The 24690-nt window shown below is 41.6% G+C and overlaps 2 protein-coding genes across 11 annotated transcripts in view; one reads left to right on the top strand and one right to left on the bottom strand.

Annotated features, from left to right (window-relative positions):
- The window catches only part of AKAP7 (A-kinase anchoring protein 7), a 100578-nt gene that overhangs the window by 42440 nt on the left and 33448 nt on the right, over positions 1-24690 (bottom strand). For 5 of the 10 annotated variants that reach the window (XM_075145828.1, XM_075145830.1, XM_075145827.1 and 2 more), the window contains exon 7: positions 17494-17638. In XM_075145828.1, coding sequence (XP_075001929.1) covers positions 17494-17638 — 145 coding nt within the window. Of the gene's footprint in view, positions 1-15467; positions 17418-17493; positions 17639-24690 lie in introns of those variants that run through there. The other 5 variants (XM_075145832.1, XM_075145837.1, XM_075145831.1 and 2 more) reach the window with 5 other exon arrangements.
- MSH5 (mutS homolog 5) lies at positions 22091-24589 on the top strand. The gene has a single exon (XM_075145826.1). It carries the CDS (start codon positions 22154-22156, stop codon positions 24587-24589), a length of 2436 nt encoding a protein of 811 aa, XP_075001927.1. The 5' UTR covers positions 22091-22153.

The following is a 24690-nucleotide window of genomic DNA, read 5'->3' as shown; positions in this document are numbered from 1 at the left end:
GAGGAAGTGGGATGGAAAACCTACCTCAGTCCTACAGGCACGGGTACATGAGTTGCAAGGGAAAACAACCACAAAAGGGGGTTCTTCCAGGAAAACCGCTGCTCCGATCTCCAGTGAGTTCCCCAGACAGAGTAGAAGGGCTGATTCCACTTCCGACCTTAACAAAGGGACTTCTGACTCATACTTACAAGAAGTAGATAGCGAATATGATGACCAGGACTAGAGGGGCCCTGCCTCCAGCCAGGTGGAGGAAAGGGACAACCGGGTTTACTGGACTGTGTGGATTCGATGGCCTGGCACATCAGATCCACAAGAATATAAGGCTCTCGTAGACACCGGTGCGCAGTGTACCCTGATACCATCAGGCTATAAAGGGGCAGAACCCATTTGTATTTCTGGAGTGACAGGGGGATCCCAAGAGTTAACTGTGTTGGAGGCGGAAGTGAGCCTAACCGGGAAGGAGTGGCAGAAGCACCCCATTGTGACTGGCCCAGAGGCTCCGTGCATCCTTGGCATAGACTACCTCAGGAGAGGGTATTTCAAGGACCCAAAAGGGTACCGGTGGGCTTTTGGTATAGCTGCCCTGGAGACGGAGGAAATTAAACAGTTGTCCACCTTGCCCGGTCTTTCAGAGGATCCTTCTGTTGTGGGGTTGTTAAAGGTCCAAGAACAACAGGTGCCAATCGCTACCACAACAGTGCACCGGCGGCAATACCGCACCAACCGAGACTCCTTGATCCCCATCCATGTGCTGATTCGTCGACTGGAGAGCCAAGGAGTGATCAGCAAGACTCGCTCACCCTTCAACAGTCCCATATGGCCAGTGCGAAAGTCCAATGGAGAGTGGAGGCTAACAGTAGACTACCGTGGCCTGAACGAAGTGACGCCACCACTGAGTGCTGCCGTGCCGGACATGCTGGAACTTCAATACGAACTGGAGTCAAAGGCAGCCAAGTGGTACGCCACCATTGATATCGCTAATGCATTCTTCTCCATCCCTTTGGCGGCAGAGTGCAGGCCACAGTTTGCTTTCACTTGGAGGGGTGTCCAGTACACCTGGAACCGACTGCCCCAGGGGTGGAAACACAGCCCTACCATTTGCCATGGACTAATCCACACTGCACTGGAACAGGGTGAGGCTCCAGAACACCTGCAATACATTGACGACATCATTGTGTGGGGCAACACAGCAGAGGAAGTTTTCAAGAAAGGGGAGAGAATAGTCCAAATCCTTCTGAAGGCCGGCTTTGCAATAAAACGAAGTAAGGTCAAGGGACCTGCACAGGAGATCCAGTTTTTAGGAATAAAATGGCAAGATGGACGTCGTCAGATCCCAACAGATGTGATCAATAAAATAACAGCCATGTCTCCACCAACTAACAAAAAGGAAACGCAAGCTTTCTTAGGCGTTGTGGGCTTTTGGAGAATGCATATTCCAAATTACAGTCAGATCGTAAGCCCTCTCTATCACGTGACCAGGAAGAAGAACGACTTCAGATGGGGCCCTGAGCAACGACAAGCATTTGAGCAAATTAAACAGGAGATAGTTCAGGCAGTAGCCCTTGGGCCAGTCCGGGCAGGACAAGATGTGAAGAATGTGCTCTACACCGCAGCCGGGGAGAATGGCCCTACCTGGAGCCTCTGGCAGAAAGCACCACGGGAGACTCGAGGTCGACCCTTAGGGTTCTGGAGTCGGGGATACAGAGGATCCGAGGCCCACTACACTCCAACTGAGAAGGAGATATTGGCAGCATATGAAGGGGTTCAAGCTGCTTCGGAAGTGGTTGGCACTGAAGCACAGCTCCTCCTGGCACCCCGACTGCCGGTGCTGGGCTGGATGTTCAAAGGGAGCGTCCCCTCTACACATCATGCAACCGATGCTACGTGGAGTAAGTGGGTCGCGCTGATCACACAACGGGCCCGAATAGGAAACCCCAGTCGCCCAGGAATCTTGGAGGTGATCACGAACTGGCCAGAAGGCAAAGATTTTGGAATATCCCCAGAGGAGGAGGTGACGCGTGCTGAAGAGGCCCCACCATATAACAAACTACCAGAAAACGAGAAGCAATATGCCCTGTTCACGGATGGGTCCTGTCGCCTTGTGGGAAAACATCGGAGATGGAAGGCTGCTGTATGGAGTCCTATACGCCAAGTTGCAGAAACTGCTGAAGGAGAAGGTGAATCGAGTCAGTTTGCAGAGGTGAAAGCCATCCAGCTGGCCTTGGGCATTGCCGAACGAGAAAAATGGCCAGTACTTTATCTCTATACTGACTCATGGATGGTGGCGAATGCCCTGTGGGGGTGGTTGCAGCAGTGGAAGCAGAACAACTGGCAGCGCAGAGGTAAACCCATCTGGGCTGCCGCATTGTGGCAAGATATTGCTGCCCAGGTAGAGAACCTGACTGTAAAAGTACGACACGTAGATGCTCACGTACCCAAGAGTAGGGCCAGTGAAGAGCACCAAAACAACCAGCAGGTGGATCAGGCTGCCAAGATCGAAGTAGCTCAGGTAGATCTGGACTGGCAACATAAAGGTGAATTATTTATAGCTCGGTGGGCCCATGACACTTCAGGCCACCAAGGGAGAGATGCAACATATAGATGGGCTCGTGATCGAGGGGTGGACTTAACCATGGACACTATTGCACAGGTTATCCACGAATGTGAAACATGCGCTGCAATCAAGCAAGCCAAACGAGTAAAGCCTCTTTGGTATGGAGGACGATGGTTGAAGTACAAATATGGGGAGGCCTGGCAGATTGATTATATCACGCTCCCACAAACCCGACAGGGCAAGCGCTATGTGCTCACCATGGTGGAAGTAACCACAGGATGGCTGGAAACATATCCTGTGCCCCATGCCACCGCCCGGAACACCATCCTGGGCCTTGAAAAGCAAGTCCTGTGGCGACATGGCACCCCAGAAAGAATTGAGTCAGACAACGGGACTCACTTCCGAAACGCCCTCATAGACACCTGGGCCAAAGAGCACGGCATTGAGTGGGTCTATCACATCCCCTACCATGCACCAGCCTCCGGGAAAATTGAACGATACAACGGGCTGTTAAAGACAACACTGAGGGCAATGGGTGGTGGGACATTCAAGCATTGGGACACACATTTAGCAAAGGCCACCTGGTTAGTGAACACTAGGGGATCTGTCACTCGAGCTGGCCCTGCCCAATCCAAACCCTTACGTGCTGTAGAGGGGGATAAAGTCCCTGTCGTGCATATGAGAAATATGCTGGGGAAGACAGTCTGGGTTGCTCCTGCCTCTGGCAAGGGAAAACCCATCCGTGGGATTGCTTTTGCTCAGGGACCTGGGTGCACTTGGTGGGTGATGAGAAAGGATGGGGAAGTCCGGTGTGTACCTCAGGGGGATTTAATTTTGGGTGAAAATAGCCAATGAACTGAATTGTACGATGTTAGTTATTACATAGTACTGTATGTCATCACTTTTATGGTTACCATATGCCATATTAACAGTATTACAGTAAGAATCACCCAGATTAATTTAGGATGAACGCCGATGAAACTGAGCAAGGTGCAACAATGATAGAACCGGACGAGTGCCCAGAACTGGCCTCCGCATGCAAGAGCCTGACACCACACACCATCTCTCCTGCCCTGCAAGACTGTTACGACAGGTGGAACCCGAAGTCATGGACTAAATGAACTCAACGGACGTTTTAGAGGGATGGCCCATGGACTAAGGGAATGATATCTCTGTGTGCGTATATATCAAAAGGCAGGGAAAAGGAGCGGTGACTAATTGGAATGTATGGGAAAATGTGAGACCTGGGCATGATGTAGATGGTATAGAATAAGGGGTGGATATTGTCCTGGTTCCAGCTGGGACAGGGTTAACTTTCTTCCCAGTAGCCTGGGGGGTGTGCTGTGTTTTGGGTTCGGTGTGAAAGGAGCGTTGATGGCCCATTGATGCTTTGGCTGTTGCTGGGTGATGCTTGCACCGGGAGGGGGAAGCACAGCCGGGGTGGTGGACCCAGCTGGCCAATGGGGTATTCTATACCATGTGACATCATGCTCAGTATAAAAACCAGGTGTGTGGGGGGGCTCGCCCCCCGTTCGTGACACGCGGTCGGCGGTCGGTGAGCGGTTGTGTTGTGCATTGCCTGCTTTGTGTATTCTGTTATTGTTGTTGTTCTCACTTTTATTATTACTGTTCTACTTAGTTTTATTTCAATTATTAAACTGTTTTTATCTCAACCCGGGAGCTTTCCTACTTGTGCCCTCCCAATTCTCTCCCCCATCCCACCGGGGGGGGGTGATCGAGCGGCTGCGTGGCGTTTATTTTTGCTGGCTGGGGTTAAACCACGACATTGCTTTAGTAAACTGTACAGCTAACCAAGGAACACACCTTAACCAATCTGTTTGTTCAGATTATAAAGAAAAAAAATATTCTGAAAGAAAAGGATTAACCCCGACTCCCTTTCCTTTGAAATAACACATTTCACCTCAAAGCTTTCCAGAAAAGGAATCTCTAGATTTGAATATATCCTTAAATACATCCTCTCCTTTCACAGCCAACAGTCCTTCGAAAATATCAGCCATAGTGGGAAGAAGGTCTATGAGTGGCGCAGGAGGAGGGAAGGGTGCTCTCATCAGTAACCAGGTTCAGTGCAGAGAATCCTCAATTTTAAGTGCTTGACTAGTGCACACGTATGAAACATTGCAGGAAGTCAGACCAATGACCAAGACTGATGCCCAGAGGAATTCTAGCTTCTTCCATGCCAATGAGGTGAGAAAGCAGCTTAGTCTTCCAAGCAGTTAATTCTCCACCATTGCCAGGGCTTTGCCCACTGACAAAACGTCCTTGTTCCACACCTGCACCACACACCTGTGAGACTCCATAGGAGCATCATCTTTTCAGCCTACCTAAACCCATTCCTCTCAGCGAAAGGCCAGGTGGGCTAACAGCCCATGCTATAGCAGAGATCAGGCTAGACTATGGAACCATCTCTGGCTTTATACGTCATGCAGCTTCAGCAGCTATTTTCAGAAATTCAGCAGTCTCTCCCTAGAGTTTCAAACAGAGATCAAGTATGGACCCTTCAGACTGCCCTCTTGTTTGAATTGTTTTATCTGATTTATGTGCAACCCCGTAGCTTTCATCTGAGATGTGCTATGTAATTTAAAGCAGTAAGTACAAGGTTAAGCCCATATATACACCAGCGAAAGCTGATACATAGAGTACAATCTTTTCCAGATAGCAAATGCGCTAAACTGTTAAGTTCTACTCTGAGTATACCAGCTAAACCACGGCTGCCTGTGTGTGAATCTGTTGGATTCATCATCGTGAAGAGAAGTGCCAGATAGTCTCTACTAAAAGATTAGGACAGGCAGTAAAACACTGACTCATGTCATATGGTATTCTGCTCCAAGGTTTTCTTGAGACCAAAGTAGAAAACTCATTCTAAATGGAAAGGAAGGGAGAACTGGGAATGTCAGCCAGCTTTTGCTCTCACAGATGACTGTGAACTAAACTCCTTTTGGTTAGTCATACACAGATTCTTGTTATTGACTTCATATATTCTTCTCAGAAAAACCTAAGTAACACAAAAATTGCACGGATGGACCATTACATTTGAATTTGCACAAATATAAGTTTACATTGAAAAAATGTATACACGTGACAGAATGCAACCCTTACAGATTCTTCCATGAAATTAAATAAACCAACAAAGACAAAAGTGTTCAAGTAAAAAAGCAATAGTCAAATAGCTACCAGTACAAAAGACAAACTTATTAAATATATGCAGCTGACTAATTCCATGTTTGAGCATTGCAACTCATCTAGAGTCTAGACAAGAGGGATGCTAAGTAGAAGCTCAAAAATATTCAAATCTTCAAAAATATTTTGTACTCGCCTATTGCACTCTACTGTATAATTCTTACCTTTACATCTACCCTACCACAGAGCAGTATTCTTCCAAAATAATGTTCTTTTCCTTAGAATTTCATTATGTAAGTCTCACCACTACTGGCCCTGTACCACTAAAGTCCCAAACTAAGAAAGAAGTGAAGAAAAGGACTGAATGTGATTGGAGAGTTTAAAACTGAAAGGGCAGATAAACAATCAGAAAGAATGCGATTTTTAAAATCTCTTAGCCCTTGATCCTCATAAGCAACCTGAATAATTACAGCATCATAGTGAAAATTGGTAATATAAGCCAAAAAAGGCCCCATGATACAGAGAAGCAGTAAAAATATAGATGATTCTTTATCAGGAAATTATTTACAACAGTTTAAAAATAACTAAGGCATTAGGATTTACACATCTGTATTTCAAATTATGGATTTAGGTTTACTTTGAAATATGTGGTTTTTATGCCTATATAGAAAGAAATGTACTATAATATTTTAAATTCCATCTGGAGAAACAGTATGCCTTCATGTGTTTTGTGTTCTTCAAAATTAAGAAAAGCTATCCCCAAGAACATAAATAACCACTAAGTACATTCAAACCAATCCAGGTAATGAACTATGAAGAAAGATAAACCAGATGCTCTATGTATTTCTGAAAAGAAAAAATATGTATGAGAAGCTCTGACTAGATAACTAGCTAACTAGATAACTGCAAGACAAATGGAAGGTGTAAATGACTGAGGTAACAGCTGATCTGCAATATGGATGGTAACTGAGATATTTGGAGATTAGCATCTCTACATTTTGGGTAATATGTCAGGAAAGGAAACTATAATGTATAGAAAATGGAATTCACCAGTACTAAAGATCACAAAGAATTCAACATATGCTTCTAAAAGAGTACATCCATAAGTAGGTATATTTGCCATGTAAAATAATGATTGCTTTTACTTGCTTTCATGTGAAAATAACATTTCTAATATTAAAGATACACTAACAAGTCTCTTCTGCCAAACGTTGTGTAACATCCTAATCAAGTGATGTAAATCTTTAACATCCAATGTGTTTTGTGTTTGCAATAGAATAGATAGGAATGGGGAAGGAAAACTATAGGGCTTGCCTGCATTTGAAAGATAAGACAGATTAACAGCGGCTGGGAATTTTAAAGTACTAAGAGCTGTTTCTGAATAATTCCATATGTGAACGCTCTTATTTTGGAATAAGAGTGCTTTGTTCCTGTTCAGCTTGACCCACTTTCCAAGTGTATTTAATTAGGAACAGTTTTATGTGTAAGAAAGCCTTTTGTTTGTTCTCTTGATTAAAGCAATAAAGTTCAGTATCTGGGGTTTCTGATTCAAAACACCTTAAACATTTAAAAAAAAAAACAAGTTATGGAAAGAGTGCCTAGGTATTAAAATGCAATTGTGGTATTTTCACCGTTTCCCTAAATAAGTGATTTCAAAGGTAAAAGGTTTTTTAAACAGTCTTCAGTCAGCAATTACTTTCTGCTGTAATCTGCAGGCTGTGGACGGTTACTCAGGATTCTTTAAGACAAGTTACAGCAGAGGTTTTTAAAAGTATATGCTAAAGGGTCAACTGTAGTATTCAGCACTTCAGAAATCAAGCTATTTACCTAAAGTAAAACCATGCAGTCTAGAGAGGACAAGAGGAGCTCACTCTTCCTGTACTCATAGCTGACCCAAATCCAGGTGAACAGAACCTATGGTGGCAACTCAAGTTGTCAAGCTCAGCACTATGCCAACCACGTGCACCCAGATATCTGCTCAGAATGCAAGCGGTGTGAGTCCACACTGACTCAGAAAATAGTGTAGACATGTTTAGAAACTTAAAAAAATGGAAGCCTAAGTTTAGGTGTCTGTAAGTATGTCTAGTAAGTATGAGTACGTATGCATGTTTGACCTACGTCTGGTACCACAGCTTTGGCCACATAAGTCTCCTGACCTACTAATGCTTGCGTAGAAATTAGTACGTAGTTAAACACCATAGCATCAGCCTAGAGATGGCAGCCAACACTTGAGAATTAGGAAGAACATCTTTATTAAGCATTGTCATCTCCACCTGATCCTGAACAGTCCTTGTCTGTTCCACAGCACAAGCAAGCAGGGTACCTTAAACCACTAAAGTCATTTCAGATAGCTTATGTCATGAGTGGTTAACACATTTAATCTTGCAATGGAACAGCAGAGTAATGTTCACATAGAATGAAAGGCAGCATAAAAAAGTTATTTCTTATGCATTGCTTAGCCATTTATTATCGGCTGTAAATGGCAAGGTTTGGGACCATTCTGCCTACAATGGTTCTATTCTAACTCACGTCCTCTGGTAAATTTTCAAGCTGTTGGGCAGGGGGATTAAGCCCAATGCTGGACTGTCCACAGCTGGATGGGTGACCAATAAGGGCCTACATGCAAACTCAAACATACTTCACGAAGAAGAAATAGAAACTCTTCACCTGTGTAATAAAGCAACATGTTTATGAATTGTATGTTGCACCCTCCCAGAAAGTTCTCTATACTTCATGAATAACACCCTCCAAACATTCATATCCAACAGATCTGTATAACTGTCCTATAAACAGAGAGGTGTTTCAGATTTCTCTCCTGTCATTAAATATTAATTCAGATCTTAAATGTTTGAGCTTTGTTTGAAAAATACAAGATCACATACTATGTAGACAGCAGGTACTGTGATGGCCCTTTCTGATGTGTTTGGGAACAGATTAAAACTTCCAAGTAATTTGGCAGACTACTACTGTTAAGACAATAATGGCATGTTTTAGCTTGTGGTTGATGTAGTCTTGCTCTTACATTCTACTACTTCCATAAAAAACAGTGTGTTGCTGCTTTCTATATGACGCTATATGCCACACTAACAATGCTTCTTTAAAATCTGTCACATTTTATCTTGAAATGATTTCCACTGAAAAGAAACTACTTTTACAAATACAAGGGGCTCCAAAAATATTTTATGTACAGCCTAGAATAAGAAAACAACTGGAAATGAAATTATGACCTGTTTCTGTTCATTGCTGAGTACTGTTTGAAAGAGAAACGTAAGTTGTGGTATTAAGCAAAACAAAGCCCTTTTCCTCAACAACTAAATTTTTATGGCAGTGTTTGTGTTATTCCTGAAGTACTGATCTTTATTGATCTGCAACCATGTCTTATTTTAGAATACTTCACAGGGATCAGGTAGGAAGCTCAGCAGACCCTTTCTGTGTAAACATGCAGCACACTGGATAAGCTCTTCAGATCTGCACTAACCATCAACAATTGAAAAATGCTGACATTTGAACAATGGAAAACTGGTTTTCCTTTCACTCCATGTCCTTCGAACTACTGAACCCCCCCCCTCACAGGAACTGCAGAAGAGCTTAATTCAATTATGGTAAATCAAACATACCTTCCGTTTGATGTTAAGACTATACAATAAATACGTATCAACAAAAGCGACATCCTAGCTAGGAAAATTTTAAGAATAAGAAGTAATTTTTAGATCTTTTACTGATCTATTCAATGAAAGAATATTACATATTTAATTTACTCCTCACCTCCTAGGTGGTCTGTTTACTTTTTGCAATTAACATATCTTGAAATTAATGTTTTACATATTTTCAATGTATTTTTAATATATTAAATTTAGCAATAAATTAGTTGTTTGGACACCAAAGTCTGCTTGAGGAAAAATGTCTTTAAAGCAGAAATACTTAAGATACAAAAAAGCTGCTGGACATTATTAAATTGTATTTTATAGCATACTATGTTATGTTGTGAAAAATCAATTCTGCCTTTTTTATACACTCAGCTAAATTTTCAGTCATGAATCACATTCCTACTGATGTCAAATATGCTTTTGTGTTTTCCTGTCAGATTTACTTCATCAGTTTTATCTCATAGTCTGCACATATTTTTGAAAGTCATTTGTGGAAAATCTTATTTTCACTTATTTCCAACTACCGATAACAGCTCTGGCATGAAAACACATCACTACTTCAAACACCTTTTTGTTGAAAAATAAAAGGACAATAGCCTTTAGAATAGAATTACATTATGGTATTTTTAAAAGAAAATGGCACAAATTACCCTGTACAATAAAGCAAATACTACATACCTCATAATCACAGAATCACGTATCACAGAATCACGGAATGTGATGAGAAAGCTTTACTTACTTTCACTATTAGGAGATGCATGACTGAATACTAAACATCATATTCCTGTCTTTAAAGCTCCCTGTGACTTTCTAATAAAAAGTTTGTTACACATTTGCCAGCATTAAAGCTCAAAGTCAGGAACATTAGAATTTGCCCTCAAAACAATGAAATATCATTCTGAAATTAAAATTTCCACTTTCAAACCATATTTACATTGGTTATTTCCCTCTCAATCAGTTTGTTCACCTCCTTGTCCACACACAGAATTTATCAATATCGCTTTTAACTGGTATTACAAAGTTAATATAAAAATGCTAACTCATTATGAAAAATGCTATACTAATGGTCAATGTTTCAATAGCAGAAAATTATCAAATACAAAAGAAGCTGCCCAATGTAGCAATACAAGATGAGATATGTCGCTAGAGTTAAGAGAACATCCATCAAGTTTTAATGTAAGACTAGCAAAAAGGAATCAATAGGGGACCACCACCCTGTTCTCAGTAGTGAATGGAAAATATTTGATGTGTGTAAGAAACCACTGGATCGCCACTTTCTAGTCCATAAAAAGCCCGGCTTCTAGGTTATTAACTAAAACGTGAGTGTTTCTCTGCCATGTTTAAAAGAATCATTTTTATAAGTCAATATTCTACCACATGACTCTGCTAAGAAATAGTGCTTCAGGGAAAGACTTTACTGATTAGCACACAATATCTGTTGCTTTTTATGTAAGCAAAGAGTTTAGTATACTGTATGCACAAAATTGCAGCAGCTGTGGATAAACTCATCACAAACAGTGAATTAATTACGAATTTCAAATGTTAAAAAATAGCCCCTGGGAAGCTGCCCAAGACATTTTTATCCAAAAGCAGTATGACTGCCATATTATTAATTAAAATTTAGGAAGAATGCCATAGATATGCAAGAAACTCAAGAGTGGTTACTCACTACCTAATAGAGTAGAGAAGGTAGAAGCTAGCCTACAAATAGACTATCAAGGAAAGAAAAATTAACGAGTGAAAGAAACAGACCTAGGGGTATTCTGAAATTATAGAAAAAGAAGAAAGAAGGACAGATAACAGATAAAATCAAAGAATGATTCATTATTTTAGAAGAAGTGATTCACTGTCATGCGAGTAAGAAGGAGAGTAAAAGAAACCAACACACCATATGCATAATTTTGGAGGATGTAGAATCTGGACAATCAAAACAACATTTACTCGGTTACCATTGCTGTTTCAAATGTGAGAAAATGTTTCATTGCTGTATGAATAAAATCAATCACATTTAGGTCAAACCAGCTGTAGAAAGAGAAGCAGGAGAGTATCTAAAGGAGACAAACAGCAGTCTTTCTCTTCATTTAAGCCAGTGCCACTTTAAAAAGATTTCAGACAAATTGGGCAAACTTCATATTGCAGACTGTATTTGAGCCCTCTTCTTCTTTGATGATGAAGGCAAAATATAACTGTATTTTTTGCTTGACACTGTAAGTGCATTTTTTAAAAAGAGCAAACCGAGGGATGTTGACAATCTATCCAACTACCAAGTGGTTTCCAATTCTTTTATTTTCAGTCTTCTATTTCTTCTCAGTATTAAGTTCATAAAGTGACATTATCATATCTATTTTCTGTTTCAGGTACAGATGAGTCTTTTCTTCCGTTCTTCTTTCTTCTGATTCTTTCTTTTTGGTGGGTATCCCCAAAACTTATTGCTGACAATCTTATCTTCAGTCTGGAGAGCTCTTATACAAGGTACGACCAGAAGCATCTTTTCTTTGAGACATGGGTGTTGAGGAGCTGCCTGGCTATCATAAAATGTAATGTGAAAGCATAAACTGCACCACTAAATCCTTACTCAAGGTTATTAAAGTTTAAGCAACTAAAAAGTTACTTAAACAATTCAACTAGCCTACTAGCAGCAATCTGCAAGAATAAATTTTGTTTGTAACATGTTCCGTTCATAATGTTATTGATCTCCCTCAGAAAGCTTGCAAATATAATGCATCTTTTTGTCATTTAGTTGAAAATTTTTATCTTTATATATACATACATAAAATTAACAAGCAAGCTAATTAACAAATATTAACAACTGTTCAAGTAGCGTATCTTAGACTCACATCTTGCCTATCTTAGACACCTCTTAGATCTTGCCTGTCTTACACACACATTTTAGGATGGGATGAATGACTTTCTGTAGGTGTCTCCCATTTCAGAGAGACTGCAGAAGGTACCTTGATGACAAGGTCAGACTGGACACCAAACTTGTACATAGTTCCATTGAAATGTAAATCGACCCACCAATGTTTGGCTACTTAAAAAGGCACCTGTTTGAGGTATAATTTGAGCAGCAAGAAGCATTACCTTTTACCATGTTATTATGCTTTTATCCAGATAAAACAGATGTTTGTAGTCTGATATTTCAATTTCCATATTGCTACTGCTAGATTGCAAGGGTTAAGGGGAACTGTAATAGCACTTTAACCTCCAACTTGGCACACATTCCAGATATATGAGTTCTGGCTGTGCAGAAAGTCAGAGTAACCTGCTGGGTGGTTACCAAGGAACAGACTTCTTGAAGTTTCTCTACCTCAGAGATAGCACAGAGGAAGTCTGATATATAAACTTCTCCTTACTAGCCACTCAGGAGAACCTTATCACAGTTTGCAGGCTGAATGCACATTGGCATGTGATAACTTTCTTTAATGTGTATATAATCTCATTTTACATTATATTACTATAAACAATTTTTTTTCGAAACAAGTCTAGAAAAATCTTCATGAATGGATCCTGAAAATATTTAAGTGAGATACTTAATGCTAAAGGCATATTTAACATAAGAAGATTTACATAATGCTCCCTTTTATGGTCAGAGGGTCTATTGAACATCTTCACCATGATACAAAGAACTGACCAATCATTCAGGTGAAGGAGTATATATTGAGAAGCTCAACTCATTCCAGCATTCACTGGTCTTCTTTGGGATTTGAAGTGACGCACAACAGCTGCCATGAGGTGGATGCTCTGAAGAAGGACACTTTGTTGGCTTGCTGGTTTGTTTGCTTTAAAGAATAAACTGAACTCTACTTTGAGGATGAAGCTTCAACATTATTGTCACTGTCACGTCAAATTTTAACTCCTGAATACATACCCTGTGGTGCTGGCATGGAGATGCAGAGAAATTTTCTGGTGCAGATGTCTGCAGGCTCTGCTAAAGATAGTGGATGCTACTCCGTAACATATTGTCAAAGCCTGTTTACCCTGCTGTGCATATTGCTGCAGCTCAGCAGGTGTTTCACCACTGCCTTTATTCATATCAAGCTTTTACGCTTCCCATATTTTTAAACATGCTTTTAAAATGCACAGCTACCAAGCTGATATGTGTTGTGGCACTTATCAGCTATGGTAGTATGCAACTCTTCTTTGTTGTATATGGATTTCTGTTTCTAACATTAGCTCTGATCCCTTTTTAGATCTTTTCATCTTACTAGATGAATAACACTCAAGTCTGGTCTGAACTCCAGGCAACAAAAAGTAAATACTGTTTTTGTATTTTCTGTGCACTTCAAGGAAAGAAGATGCTTGAGTACACGTACACGTAGAAAGAACTAGAGCTCAATACAGTGTTTTGTCTGTATTAAGTAATTTTCAAATTTCACTGTTTCTGATGTATTAATAAAACTGCATTAACTCCCTCCTGTGTTTATTTTAATAACCTAGCTACCTATAGTTACTAAAAACCCTATTCAAATCACATTTTAAAACATCTTAAAACTAGTTTTTCAAAATTCATTAAAATATAGTTTCTTCTTCTCTGAAATTAAAAAATAAGTCATTTAAACACTGTTCCAATATAGCTGTTTTCCTTCTCCTATTGGCTTTAGATAAATAGATATTAACGTGTACAAATCCAGAAAAATTAAATGTATGAATCTGGGCAAGATGCATTTATCTCCATATAGGACTGAGAAAAGTGGGGATAATAATACTACACTTTCTTAATGCGGTATCAGTGAGGAACATCCATTCAAATACCATGGCTAGAGAAAGCCAGGTGTAGTACTCATGTAAAAATAATTCAGAGGAGAATCCTGTTTGGACTGTGAAAATGCACTTCCCATAAATTCTTTACGCATTGTCACACCAGGATTGAGTTAAAGCAAAACAAGCATCTGATTCTTGCTTTGAATACCAGTTGATTGACTGCTGTTATAAACCATTTAATGGGACTCATATTCACAAGACAGCTGAAAGACTGACTGTCTCATTTTAGCATTCTGAGATGTCAGTAACAAGACAAGTTCAAGAAGAGAGATTTAAACAAATGTTTTAAAAGAACACTGTCAATATCTACCAAATATACTACTAAACAGCTTTTATTTGTAATGAGTTATTTACCAAATTCCTTAATCAGATACATGTTCCAAATTATTCTGAAGTGTATTTGTGAATAGTGAAGCCTCAATTTCACCCAAATGAAAAATTTTATACCATGTTAAATAATCTTGTAATTTCTATTTCGCTAAGCTTTTGGATGCACATAAATACATATCTGAATGTACAAACATGTACAGAAGTCATTAGATATATAGTTATATACATAGAAATAAACATAACTATGAGATATGCATAACACAAGGTAATGAATATGATAATATAGACAGATAGATAGGTATAAATATATCTCACTTTAATTTTGACTGGTCTGGATTTTGCAGTAGTGTTGTCACTAATTTAAACAGACATCCTACACGTTTTTTTCCTCTGTACTGCTTTTGATTTGTTTTGTAACAGTTTACCTAAGCTAAATAAAGGTGGCCCGAAGTGCAAACAAAAACATTAACAGGAAATAGTATTTAGCATTTGCAAAGTGCCTGACATGTTTAAAGCATTGTATAGGTATTTAATCATACATCCTCAAAACAGTCCTCAAGACCAGTGAGCACTTCCACCTGCAATCTGCAGCATAGGGAAACAAGTTACCACACGGGAGAAACCAAGTTGCCACCAAAGCCCTATATGGAGTCCTGGAACCAGCACTAACTTTTAATAGCGGTATTTATGTAAAGCTAGTCCAAACAACAGGTATTTAGAAATAGTACTAACTGCTCACGAACGCCCTTTGTCTCCAACATAGTGTTAGTTTTGACAGCATTAAGAATCCAGGTCTTGAAAAGCAGCTGAAAAACAGCAGACGAGGCACCAAGTATAACCACATATAAGCTGCCTATTAACCAGATATAGTTTTTACGATGATGAAAAAAACAGTATGTGCTTAGGAAAAATGGAGTATAATGCATTACTCGCATGTATTTCTGTCAATTATAAGCCTTTGAAAGTTAGGTCTTTCCATCAAAATTAGCTCAACTAGAAGAGGTACCTGGATCAGAAGTTTTCCTTTTATTTTATGCTCACCATACGTTTAGAGGTTTTGCAGAATTTGGGGATGGACACGGTACCTTCATAAAGTCTTCATCTTCCTGAGATTTCTTAGTCCTTAACAATGTATCTTCATAACGAATAGAAATTTTCATCTTTGTGAGATTTCTTAGTCCTTAAGGATGTATCTTCATAACAAATAGAAGTTTTCATCTTTGAGAGATTCCATATTATTATTTGAGGATGAAGACAGGGCTTTCCTTTAAAACTGTCCACACAAGAAAAGATTCCAGTGAAGTCATTTCTATTCAGCTAGTTGGGATGGCAACGGTCTTAGAAGATTTCCCTTAGAAGATGTTGCATGTTTTATTCTTTCTTTCTGAGGGTATGATCATTCCTTCGTCATGTATATTTTTATTACTAAGGCTAGTATGCTTTGGAGTGGGAAATGTTAGATCCACTGAATAATTCGCTTGTTGGAATGATTTCTGGTCAATTTTTTTTTTTTCTCTTTCTGCTTATTAACAGAAATCTGGAAAATGTTGCAAGGTGTATGAGAGCAAATTTATCATAGTCTTTAAGAAAGTGTTTTATTGTTGCGGCTCCTTGTAAAAGATTTTTCATATTTCTTTCCTATTATTAGAGGATCCATACAAGAACAGATCATCTCTTTTCCTTAAGTAGGTCAAAGTTAAGACTTTGCTTTATTAAGATTTATTAAGACAGTCCATATACTGTTGAGATGGAGCTATTGCTCATTGACGACATGCCAAATAGAGTTTTGCTCTATTTCTAAATTTCTATTTCTAAAGAAAAAAGACAAAGTTAAGTCTTCACATGAACTTTCGGTATGAATTTCAGTATCCCATGTCTTCTAACACCACTACATTCAACCTTTGACATGACTGCAGCAAAAAAAAAAATCCCAAAAACATAAAAACCAAGCTGTACCTGTACAAAGAAGAAAAAATATAAACTGACCTCCAAAGACCATAATCTGTTCCCTGCTATAAACCCGTCTTTTGAGACTCACCTCTAACATGATATATATAAAGAATCAGCCTAATTAGGACAGGTGAAAAAAGCAATTAATATAAAAAACTTTGTGTTTTGTATTACTACTTGACCATCTTCCCATGTCATTTGATTTCTTAAAGTTGTGCAGGTGCAGGAATGGTATTTTTAAAAATATTCCCAACACATCACACAATATACTCCTAGATTTAAAGGGGTGACTGCATTTAAGAAAAAATCCTCAACATTCCCTAGTTATTCCACTTAGAGTGTTTTAACTCATGTTCTTAATATGACTAATAGCAGGCCCAAGATCCACTATCAGCTACTGGGAACTAACCGTCACAGAGAGGTTTATTGTACAAGCCATTATCCCATAGTCTCTCAGTCCACAGACCTTCTATGTGTACCACCTGAAGTTCCAGCTATACATGACTTGTGGCAGAAACGAGAAGATAAGCCTAGAATATTAATCATAGGGATGTGAAGCTTCTGTTCAGATAAAGCAAGAGGACACAACTGTGATTTCTAGCATTGTAATGATCTAGCCAAGGTGTCTGTGCAGTGTTTAAAGTCTTGATGGTATTCTGAACAATTATGAAATCTGTTGTACCACTGAAATTCTCTCTGTATATGAATATAGTCCAAGCAAGGTCACATCTCTGCCAAACCAGAGACATTTCACTTAGATTTAATCATCTATAATTACTGCATCTAATCTAACTTAGTCACACAGGCTGTCTTTATAGTCAACAGAGAGATGAGCAGCTCTGGAGAGTGATACATCTCACTTATCTTAAACACTCATTTTAGGATGAGAAATGGAACTGGATTCTGGGGACAGACAGTTGAAAATAAACTTCAGCTGTCAGCAATAAGCACTGCACAGTGTTCTTGGAGAGTGAGGATTAAAGGATAGACTTCTGTCAGACTCCATGGATATTATTACAAGAATCACCTAACATACACTGCGGAAAAAATGGCTTTTCAGGCATATAACTTATAGACACAATTGATATAAGAGGAAAAAGAAGATGTACTTACCAAAAACAATAGAGGACTCACAGTAGTAGTAACCGTTCGGTTGCTTTTTTTTCAACATGGAGCAAAGATCTAGGCGGTGCAGGATTTCATCTCCAAAATAATGGCTTTTAAAATCTTCATACAGGCTTGAGTCAATTTTTTTCACCTTTAAATAGCAACATAAAATTCAATTAGGCATTCTACTAGAAGACTGAATTTTCATATTTAATTCCTATAGTTTTCATTTTAAGCAGAGGTATAGATAGGATGGAAAACTACTTCAAGATGCAAAAAGAATACTGAAAAAATAATATGCCAGATCTTCTGTTTTAGTTAAGCACTGTCTGCTAAAGAACTTAAACAAGGAAATAAAAGTGTCATTACACCTTTCTACTCCTCCCTCTTCAGTCCTGTAGGAAACAAATCAACATACACAATGCTACAACTGCGTTAACTTCCAATAGTTTGCAACAGTCTTCACAGAACATGTAACTGGAAATTATTCTTGCTGTCATCAGTGGGCATGCTACTACAAAGAAGAATCTCCAATGTTTGTCAAGGACAGTTTTCTGGATCTTTAAAATCACCAAACAGGAAAATGTGGTCGTATTTAACAAGCACTAGGCTTTTTATCTCAGCAAATCTAAACAACTTACAGTGATTTATAATATCAGTATCATTATGTAGTTTTGCATATACCAAGTGGAACATAATAAATATTGTATTAGGCTGTTTTCAGAAAACCTTATTTCAGTAGTTATTTTAAGAGTTTAGGGCTTCTCATTCCATTGTATTTTCAATAAAAATAGATGATCTCTGTAGAAAGACAGTATTTTCTCCTTCAATCTACCTCAGAATAATGCTGTTTGCTTTTTAAAAATCGTTACTGTATGCTAAGGGATGTTAGGAGCGACTGCTGCCTCCAGCAGCTCCAGCCCAGGACTCCCTACTGCCCAGCTGCTGGAGCCCAGCCTGGTGCCTGGGTTCAGAGGACTCTGATGGATATACCTGCTGCTCAGAAGACATGGACACAGCCAGCTACACAGGCTGCCACAGACAAGGCGCTGCCTTCAACAGCAGCCACATGCATGGCTCACATGAGACACAAGTGTGGACAGCCCCCAGCAGAGACAGAAGGTCACTAGTGCAGGCGTGCACATGACTCTCGCCAGATTCACAAGCACACGCACATTCGTGCATGCCCCAAGCACCATCACGGCCCCTCTGTCCGCCCAGCACTCCTGCCCAGATCCCAGGCCCCCTTACCCACCCCACAGGTCCCCCACCTGCCGGCTGGTCCAGCTTGAGGTTTGGTAGTGAACACCCACACCCCTCACACACACACCAGGTTTGGGGAAGATACAGCAGCCAGTACCCAGCTCACTGGCTTTGTCAGACAAGCACACCCACCAGCCCCGTTTTACACTGGACTGGCCGCTTTTACACCCCATTCTGTCCACTCCTTCTTTGTTCCTCCCCATCCCCTTCCCCTGCACACCCCCCATCCGTTTGCACAGTCCCACCGACCCCTCCCAGCACCCTGGACCCTCAGCTTTACATCCCCAACAAAGTCCCGGTTTGCCTGAGGTTTCTTGATAGCCCATCAGTGTGACTGATGAGGTTTGTTTCTTTCTTTTGTCTGACAGGTTTGTGTCTCCGTATATTTTGTTTATGGCTTCCCCCTTTCCTCTACCATCCCATTTGACAAGGTCCTCAACCAGACAATCCTATGGAAATAAACATCCCCACACTCCACATGCCCATATCAGTCCATGTGGCTGACCAGCCTTGGCTCTTGCTGCTGCCTCCCTTATCTTATGCTGGTCAGGTCTGTGTCTCTATATGTGTTGTTTAGGGCTTCTTCCTTTTCTTATTATCCCCTTCTGCACTGAAAAGGTCCTTCATCAGACACCCTAACGGGGACAGACACCGTCTCCTTCCTCACACCCTTACACTATATCTGTTCATGTGAGTATCACATCTGAGAATCACACTCGCGCACTTCTTCTGATGCTTCATTTACAATTACTCATATGTAAGATGGGTTCAGTGTTGTTATGCCTACTGAGCTTTTATTTAGGTACAAAATTATTGACAAGCACTTTGCTTGAGTAAGCACTTGCACGTTTGGTTCTCTAAAGTTTAATTTAGAGGCTTTTGGTCCCCTAAAGCCTAATTTAGTGAAGGTCAGAAATATCTTTCCATTTCCTTAACCTCTGAAACGATGACATCTAGTGGTCGATGCTTTTCATTTCGGGTACACGACCTCCTTGGAAGTCTACTTTTATTCCAGCCTCACTGTCATTACTTAAAATTTTATAATCTATGGCCAGGTTAGTCCTTATGTACTAAGGTTATTTTGAAATGAAATCATCATTCTTTGCTTTTTGGCTGACAGTTCTTTGAAATACATTTAGACATCAATCAATAATAAAAAAAGACCTTTTCAGCCAGGAGAATACTTGTCAAAATGTGACGCCTTGAGTACTCGTGGAACAAAATGAGGAAAAGATCAAAATCACCACTTCACGCTCCAATAAAAAAATAGCATTTGCAAGAGGTTGGGATGGTGCTTGTCAAAAAGAGATTGGTAACATGTGAATCAAATGTTGAATGCTCAGGAATTGAGTTATGCTTGTGATGCACTACGGAAAGATATTTGGAAAAGCAGCCATGGGAAAACTATGATATTTTTAGTAACTTGGAGCAATTTCTGGAGCGCTGATGGTAATGAGACATGAAAGCATGAAACAATGCAGGTGCATGGGAAGGTCACATTTCATTTCTTAATTGAAAGAGTCTGGAGCAGTAGAGATGAAAGAGAGGAGTTGTTACCCCATGGGAAAGTTATAGATGCTGATTACAGAGATATGCTATAATTGAGGGAGGGTGAGAAACAAGAGTACTTGAGAGGCCATTTTGAAATGTTTGGTGCTGGAAGGGGAGGAAGAAGACACCTGCCCCTTGAGGAAGCACTGAAGTGAACGGATGCCTGTAAAGGGACATGGTTGTGTAATGTGGGCCTGGAGAGGCGTTGTATGTGGAGCTCTTGAAAGACTGGCAGGGCACCAAGGAGACAGCACTTGGTAGCCCTCTCATGTCTGTTAACTCTCTGTCTGCACCTCCTCTGTATGCAGGCGGGGAAGGTTCAGCCTTAACCATGCAGTTAAACCCTCCAGCTGCATGAAGTCCCCATGGCTGCTGTCAGCAGGCGGTCAGGCGGCGTTTGCCCCTTCATGGAACCAGGGGCAGGGAGGCTCAAGTGGTGACAGGCCTTATCACGGCTGCAAAGCGAGGCGCCCAATACCCTCCCACAAGCAGCTTCAGTTTCCATGTACCAAACCCCACGGCCAAAATGCCCAACTCCCAGCACCACACATCCAGCTCTCCGAAGGTGAGGGCTGCATATGAAGATTCATTTACAGTTGCTCAAAGTAGCTTATTAAGTGAACTGCAGAAGCTGCAACGGGTGAAAAAGGTGAGCAGTGGGGAGCTGGGCAGCGGGTAGGGACGGCCATGGGTCCCGCTGGAGCACTGCTGGCAGGCGGTGCAGAGGCAGGTCACGGAGATGCTGCATGGGAGCAGATACTTGGTATCCCTTGCCGGCCGGCTGCTCAGGGGCTTCTCCCAACCGCCTCCTCTCCCCCAGCCTCAGCGCAGGGCTGCGAGGAGGCCCGGGAGGGAGGTAGCGAGCCGCTGCCGAGGACGGGGCAGGGGCCGGCGGGAGGAGCTTGAGCCCCGAGGATAGGGGTGCTCCCATGCAGCCGGGAGGCCGCAAGGGAGGTTGAGGGGCCATTCCCCGCATGACGGCAGGGCCTTGCTGCCGGGAGAGGGCTGCTGTGGGCCCCCGGCAGCGGGGGGCGACCGGCGGTTAACGGCAGCGCGGCAGGGGCGGGATGGCGGCCGCGGCCTGGGCTCAGCGCCCCACTGCGGCGCCTTCCTGACAGGCCCCGGCGGCGGGGAGGCCTGAGGGCAGGGAGCGCGAACCGGCGGCCCGGAGAGGGAGGGGAAGCGGGTCGAGATAAAACTTTTGGGCTGCAAGGAGACGCAGCAGCCGAGACGAGCTGCCCGTCTGTGGTGAGGAGGGTGAGTAGAGGGGGGAAGATGCGGGAGAGGGTTGGAAGTGGGTTGCAGACAGTGACTGTGGACTCTATAGGGGAAACTGATTGGTATGGTCGGTCCCTGCAGCAGTACTTACGTACTTGTATAGAAACTGGTACTATGTGATGGTGCTGCATAAATAGTGGGGTAGGACCCTGAAACGATGACGAGTTTATGTGGCATTGTTGTGAAGAGCTGTGGTCAGTGCACGTGGGTGTCCCGTACCTCTGAGGGAGGATGATTTTGTACATGTATATACATGTGCATGTACATTACTGTATTTATGGGTATTTGGGCATACATATATACTTACTAGAATAAAGGATACAAAGGAAAACTGTAAAACTATTCCAATATTGCTGGTAGTTAGCTCAGTCACACCTTGCTTGGAAGCAAGATGGCGGCTGTAGTTATTGGCTGCATCTTTTCACTTGAACAGGTGACGTTTGTCTTTAATTCCTGGTAGCATCTTAGTTTCTCCAGGGTTGGAAGAATGAGTGTTAACCTGCTGTTATCAATTATAGTTACGTCTCAGGACTTTTTGGATGAGTTGTGAATAAAAATATCTTTCTCCAACAGAATGAGTGCCACATCAGCTACTAGTTGTGCCTTGCCACCGCCACTTGGGCCCGAACAAGAGGACCAAGAGTGCTCTGAGACACACATGTCTGTTTTGTGGTATGCAGGGCAGCTTGCAATTACTTATTATGATACAGAAGATTGCTCGGTCTACTTCATGCCTGACATACCTGATAATGAAGACCTCAAGCTACTGCATAAAGTGATTGGGGAAGTTAATCCTCAATGCATAGTGACCAGTGCAAAACAGGACCAGAATATTGCCAAATTCCTGACCAACCTAACAGCTACTGCTGGTGATAAAGATATAGGAAAACCAGAAATTGTCCTGTTTCCTAACATAGATTTTGGCCTAGAAGTCAGCAAGCAACGGATCCTATCTAGGCAATTTCCATTTATCCCATCTCATATGACTGCAACAGAGAAAATTCTCTACTTGTCCTCAATCATCCCTTTTGAGAGCCCACTCATGATACGAGCCCTAGGGGGACTCCTTAAGTTCCTAGACAGGAGAAGAGTTGGAGTTGAGCTCGAAGAAAGCACGATTGCAGTTCCTATTTTGGCCTTTAAAAAGTTTGTGCTGTCAGATATTGTCAATATGGACCAAGACACTTACTGTGTCCTGCAGATATTTAAAAGTGATATCCATCCTTCTGTGTACAAGCTGTCCAGTGGATTAAAAGAAGGATTCAGTTTATATGGAATTTTAAACCGTTGCAGGTGCAAATGGGGAGCAAAACTGCTGAGGCTGTGGCTCACACGACCTACTCGGAACTTGACAGAGCTGAACAAACGGCTAGATGTTATCCACTTCTTCCTGCTGGCTCAGAACCATGAAACAGTCCTCACTCTTCAAGGTTGCCTCAAGAATATTAAAAATGTGCCTCTTATTCTAAAAAGAATGACTCTTTCCCACACAAAAGTTAATGACTGGCAAGCACTTTATAAGACAGTGTATAGTGCAGTGTGCCTTAGAGACACGTGTCGTTCTCTGCCCAACACTATTGAACTCTTTCAGACTATTTCGCGTGTCTTCACTGATGATCTGCACTACATTGCTAGTCTAATCAGCAAAGTGGTGGACTTTGAAGGCAGCATCTCAGAGAACCGCTTCACTGTTAGACCCAATGTGGACCCCACCATCGATGAGAAGAAACGAAAGCTGATGGGACTGTCAGACTTCCTTACAGAAGTGGCACGAAAAGAATTGGAGACCTTGGACAATCATATTCCCTCCTGTTGTGTGATCTACATTCCTTTGATTGGCTTCCTTCTCTCCATTCCACGGCTACCAACTATGGTGGATAAGAGTGACTTTGAAATCGAAGGCTTGGACTTCATGTTCTTGTCAGAGGATAAACTGCACTACAGAAGTGCTAGGACTAAGGAGCTAGACAGCCTGCTGGGTGACTTGCACTGTGAGATCAGAGACCAGGAAACACTTATTATGCACCAGCTGCAGACAAAGATCTTGGAGAAGTCTGAAGTGCTTAACAGTGTGATTGAGTATACTGCACACCTAGATGTGCTGCTAGCTTTGGCAGTGATGGCCCGGGAGAATGGCTATTGCCGGCCACACTTTACTCACCACCATGGCTTCCACATCAAGGATGGAAGACATCCACTCATGGAGCTATGTGCAAAGACTTTTGTGGCCAATCCTGTGAACAGTGGCGAGGCTACCAGACGAATAAAGATCATCACAGGGCCCAACTCATCTGGAAAGAGCGTCTACTTAAAGCAAGTAGGTCTTATAGTATTCATGGCTCTAATCGGCAGTTATGTCCCTGCAGCAGAGGCAGAGATTGGAGTAATTGATGGGATTTACACAAGAATCCACAGTAGGGAATCAGTTTCTGTAGGTCTCTCCACTTTCATGATTGATCTTAACCAGGTTGCCAAGGCAGTAAACAATGCCACAGAGAGGTCCTTGGTACTTATTGATGAGTTTGGTAAAGGGACCAACACACTGGACGGCCTGTCCCTTCTGGCTGCTGTCCTGAGGTACTGGATCAGTCAAGGAACACAGTGTCCGCAGGTCTTTGTCTCCACTAATTTTCACAGTTTAATGCAGCTAGAACTCCTGCCTGACACACCTCTTCTGGAATACCTGACCATGGAGACCCACCAAGATGGAGATGAGTTGATATTTTTCTATCAGATCAAACAGGGCATGTCCACTGTTAGTCATGCTGCCAACATCGCTGCATTAGCAGGAATGCCAGCCAGAATTATTGAAAGAGGAGTGGAAGTGTCAGAACTGATTCGCAATGGAAAAGCTATCAAACGTATTGATCATCCTTCAAAAGGAGATCGGATGGAAAAATGCAAGTCTGTTGTGGAAAAGTTTCTTCACCTAGACCTTGATGATCCCCAGGTGGACTTAGAAGAGTTCATGCGTAAAGAGGTGCTGCCTTCTGCAGCCTCAGTCCTGTAATTCGGGTATGTGTAAAAGCATAGATTACATCATATCTACCATGTTCAGTAGGAGAGTTTGGTAATTTAAAAAATGATCACTATGAGTAACACCTCACACTA

The sequence above is a fragment of the Calonectris borealis genome, chromosome 3 (assembly GCF_964195595.1).
Source record: "Calonectris borealis chromosome 3, bCalBor7.hap1.2, whole genome shotgun sequence".
Classification (NCBI taxonomy): domain Eukaryota; kingdom Metazoa; phylum Chordata; class Aves; order Procellariiformes; family Procellariidae; genus Calonectris; species Calonectris borealis.
This window is presented reverse-complemented; position numbering and strand designations above follow the sequence as displayed.

Coding starts and splice junctions, on each gene's coding strand:
- MSH5 (XM_075145826.1), top strand. CDS start 22,154: ATGAGTGCCACATCAGCTACTAGTTGTGCCTTGCCACCGCCACTTGGG.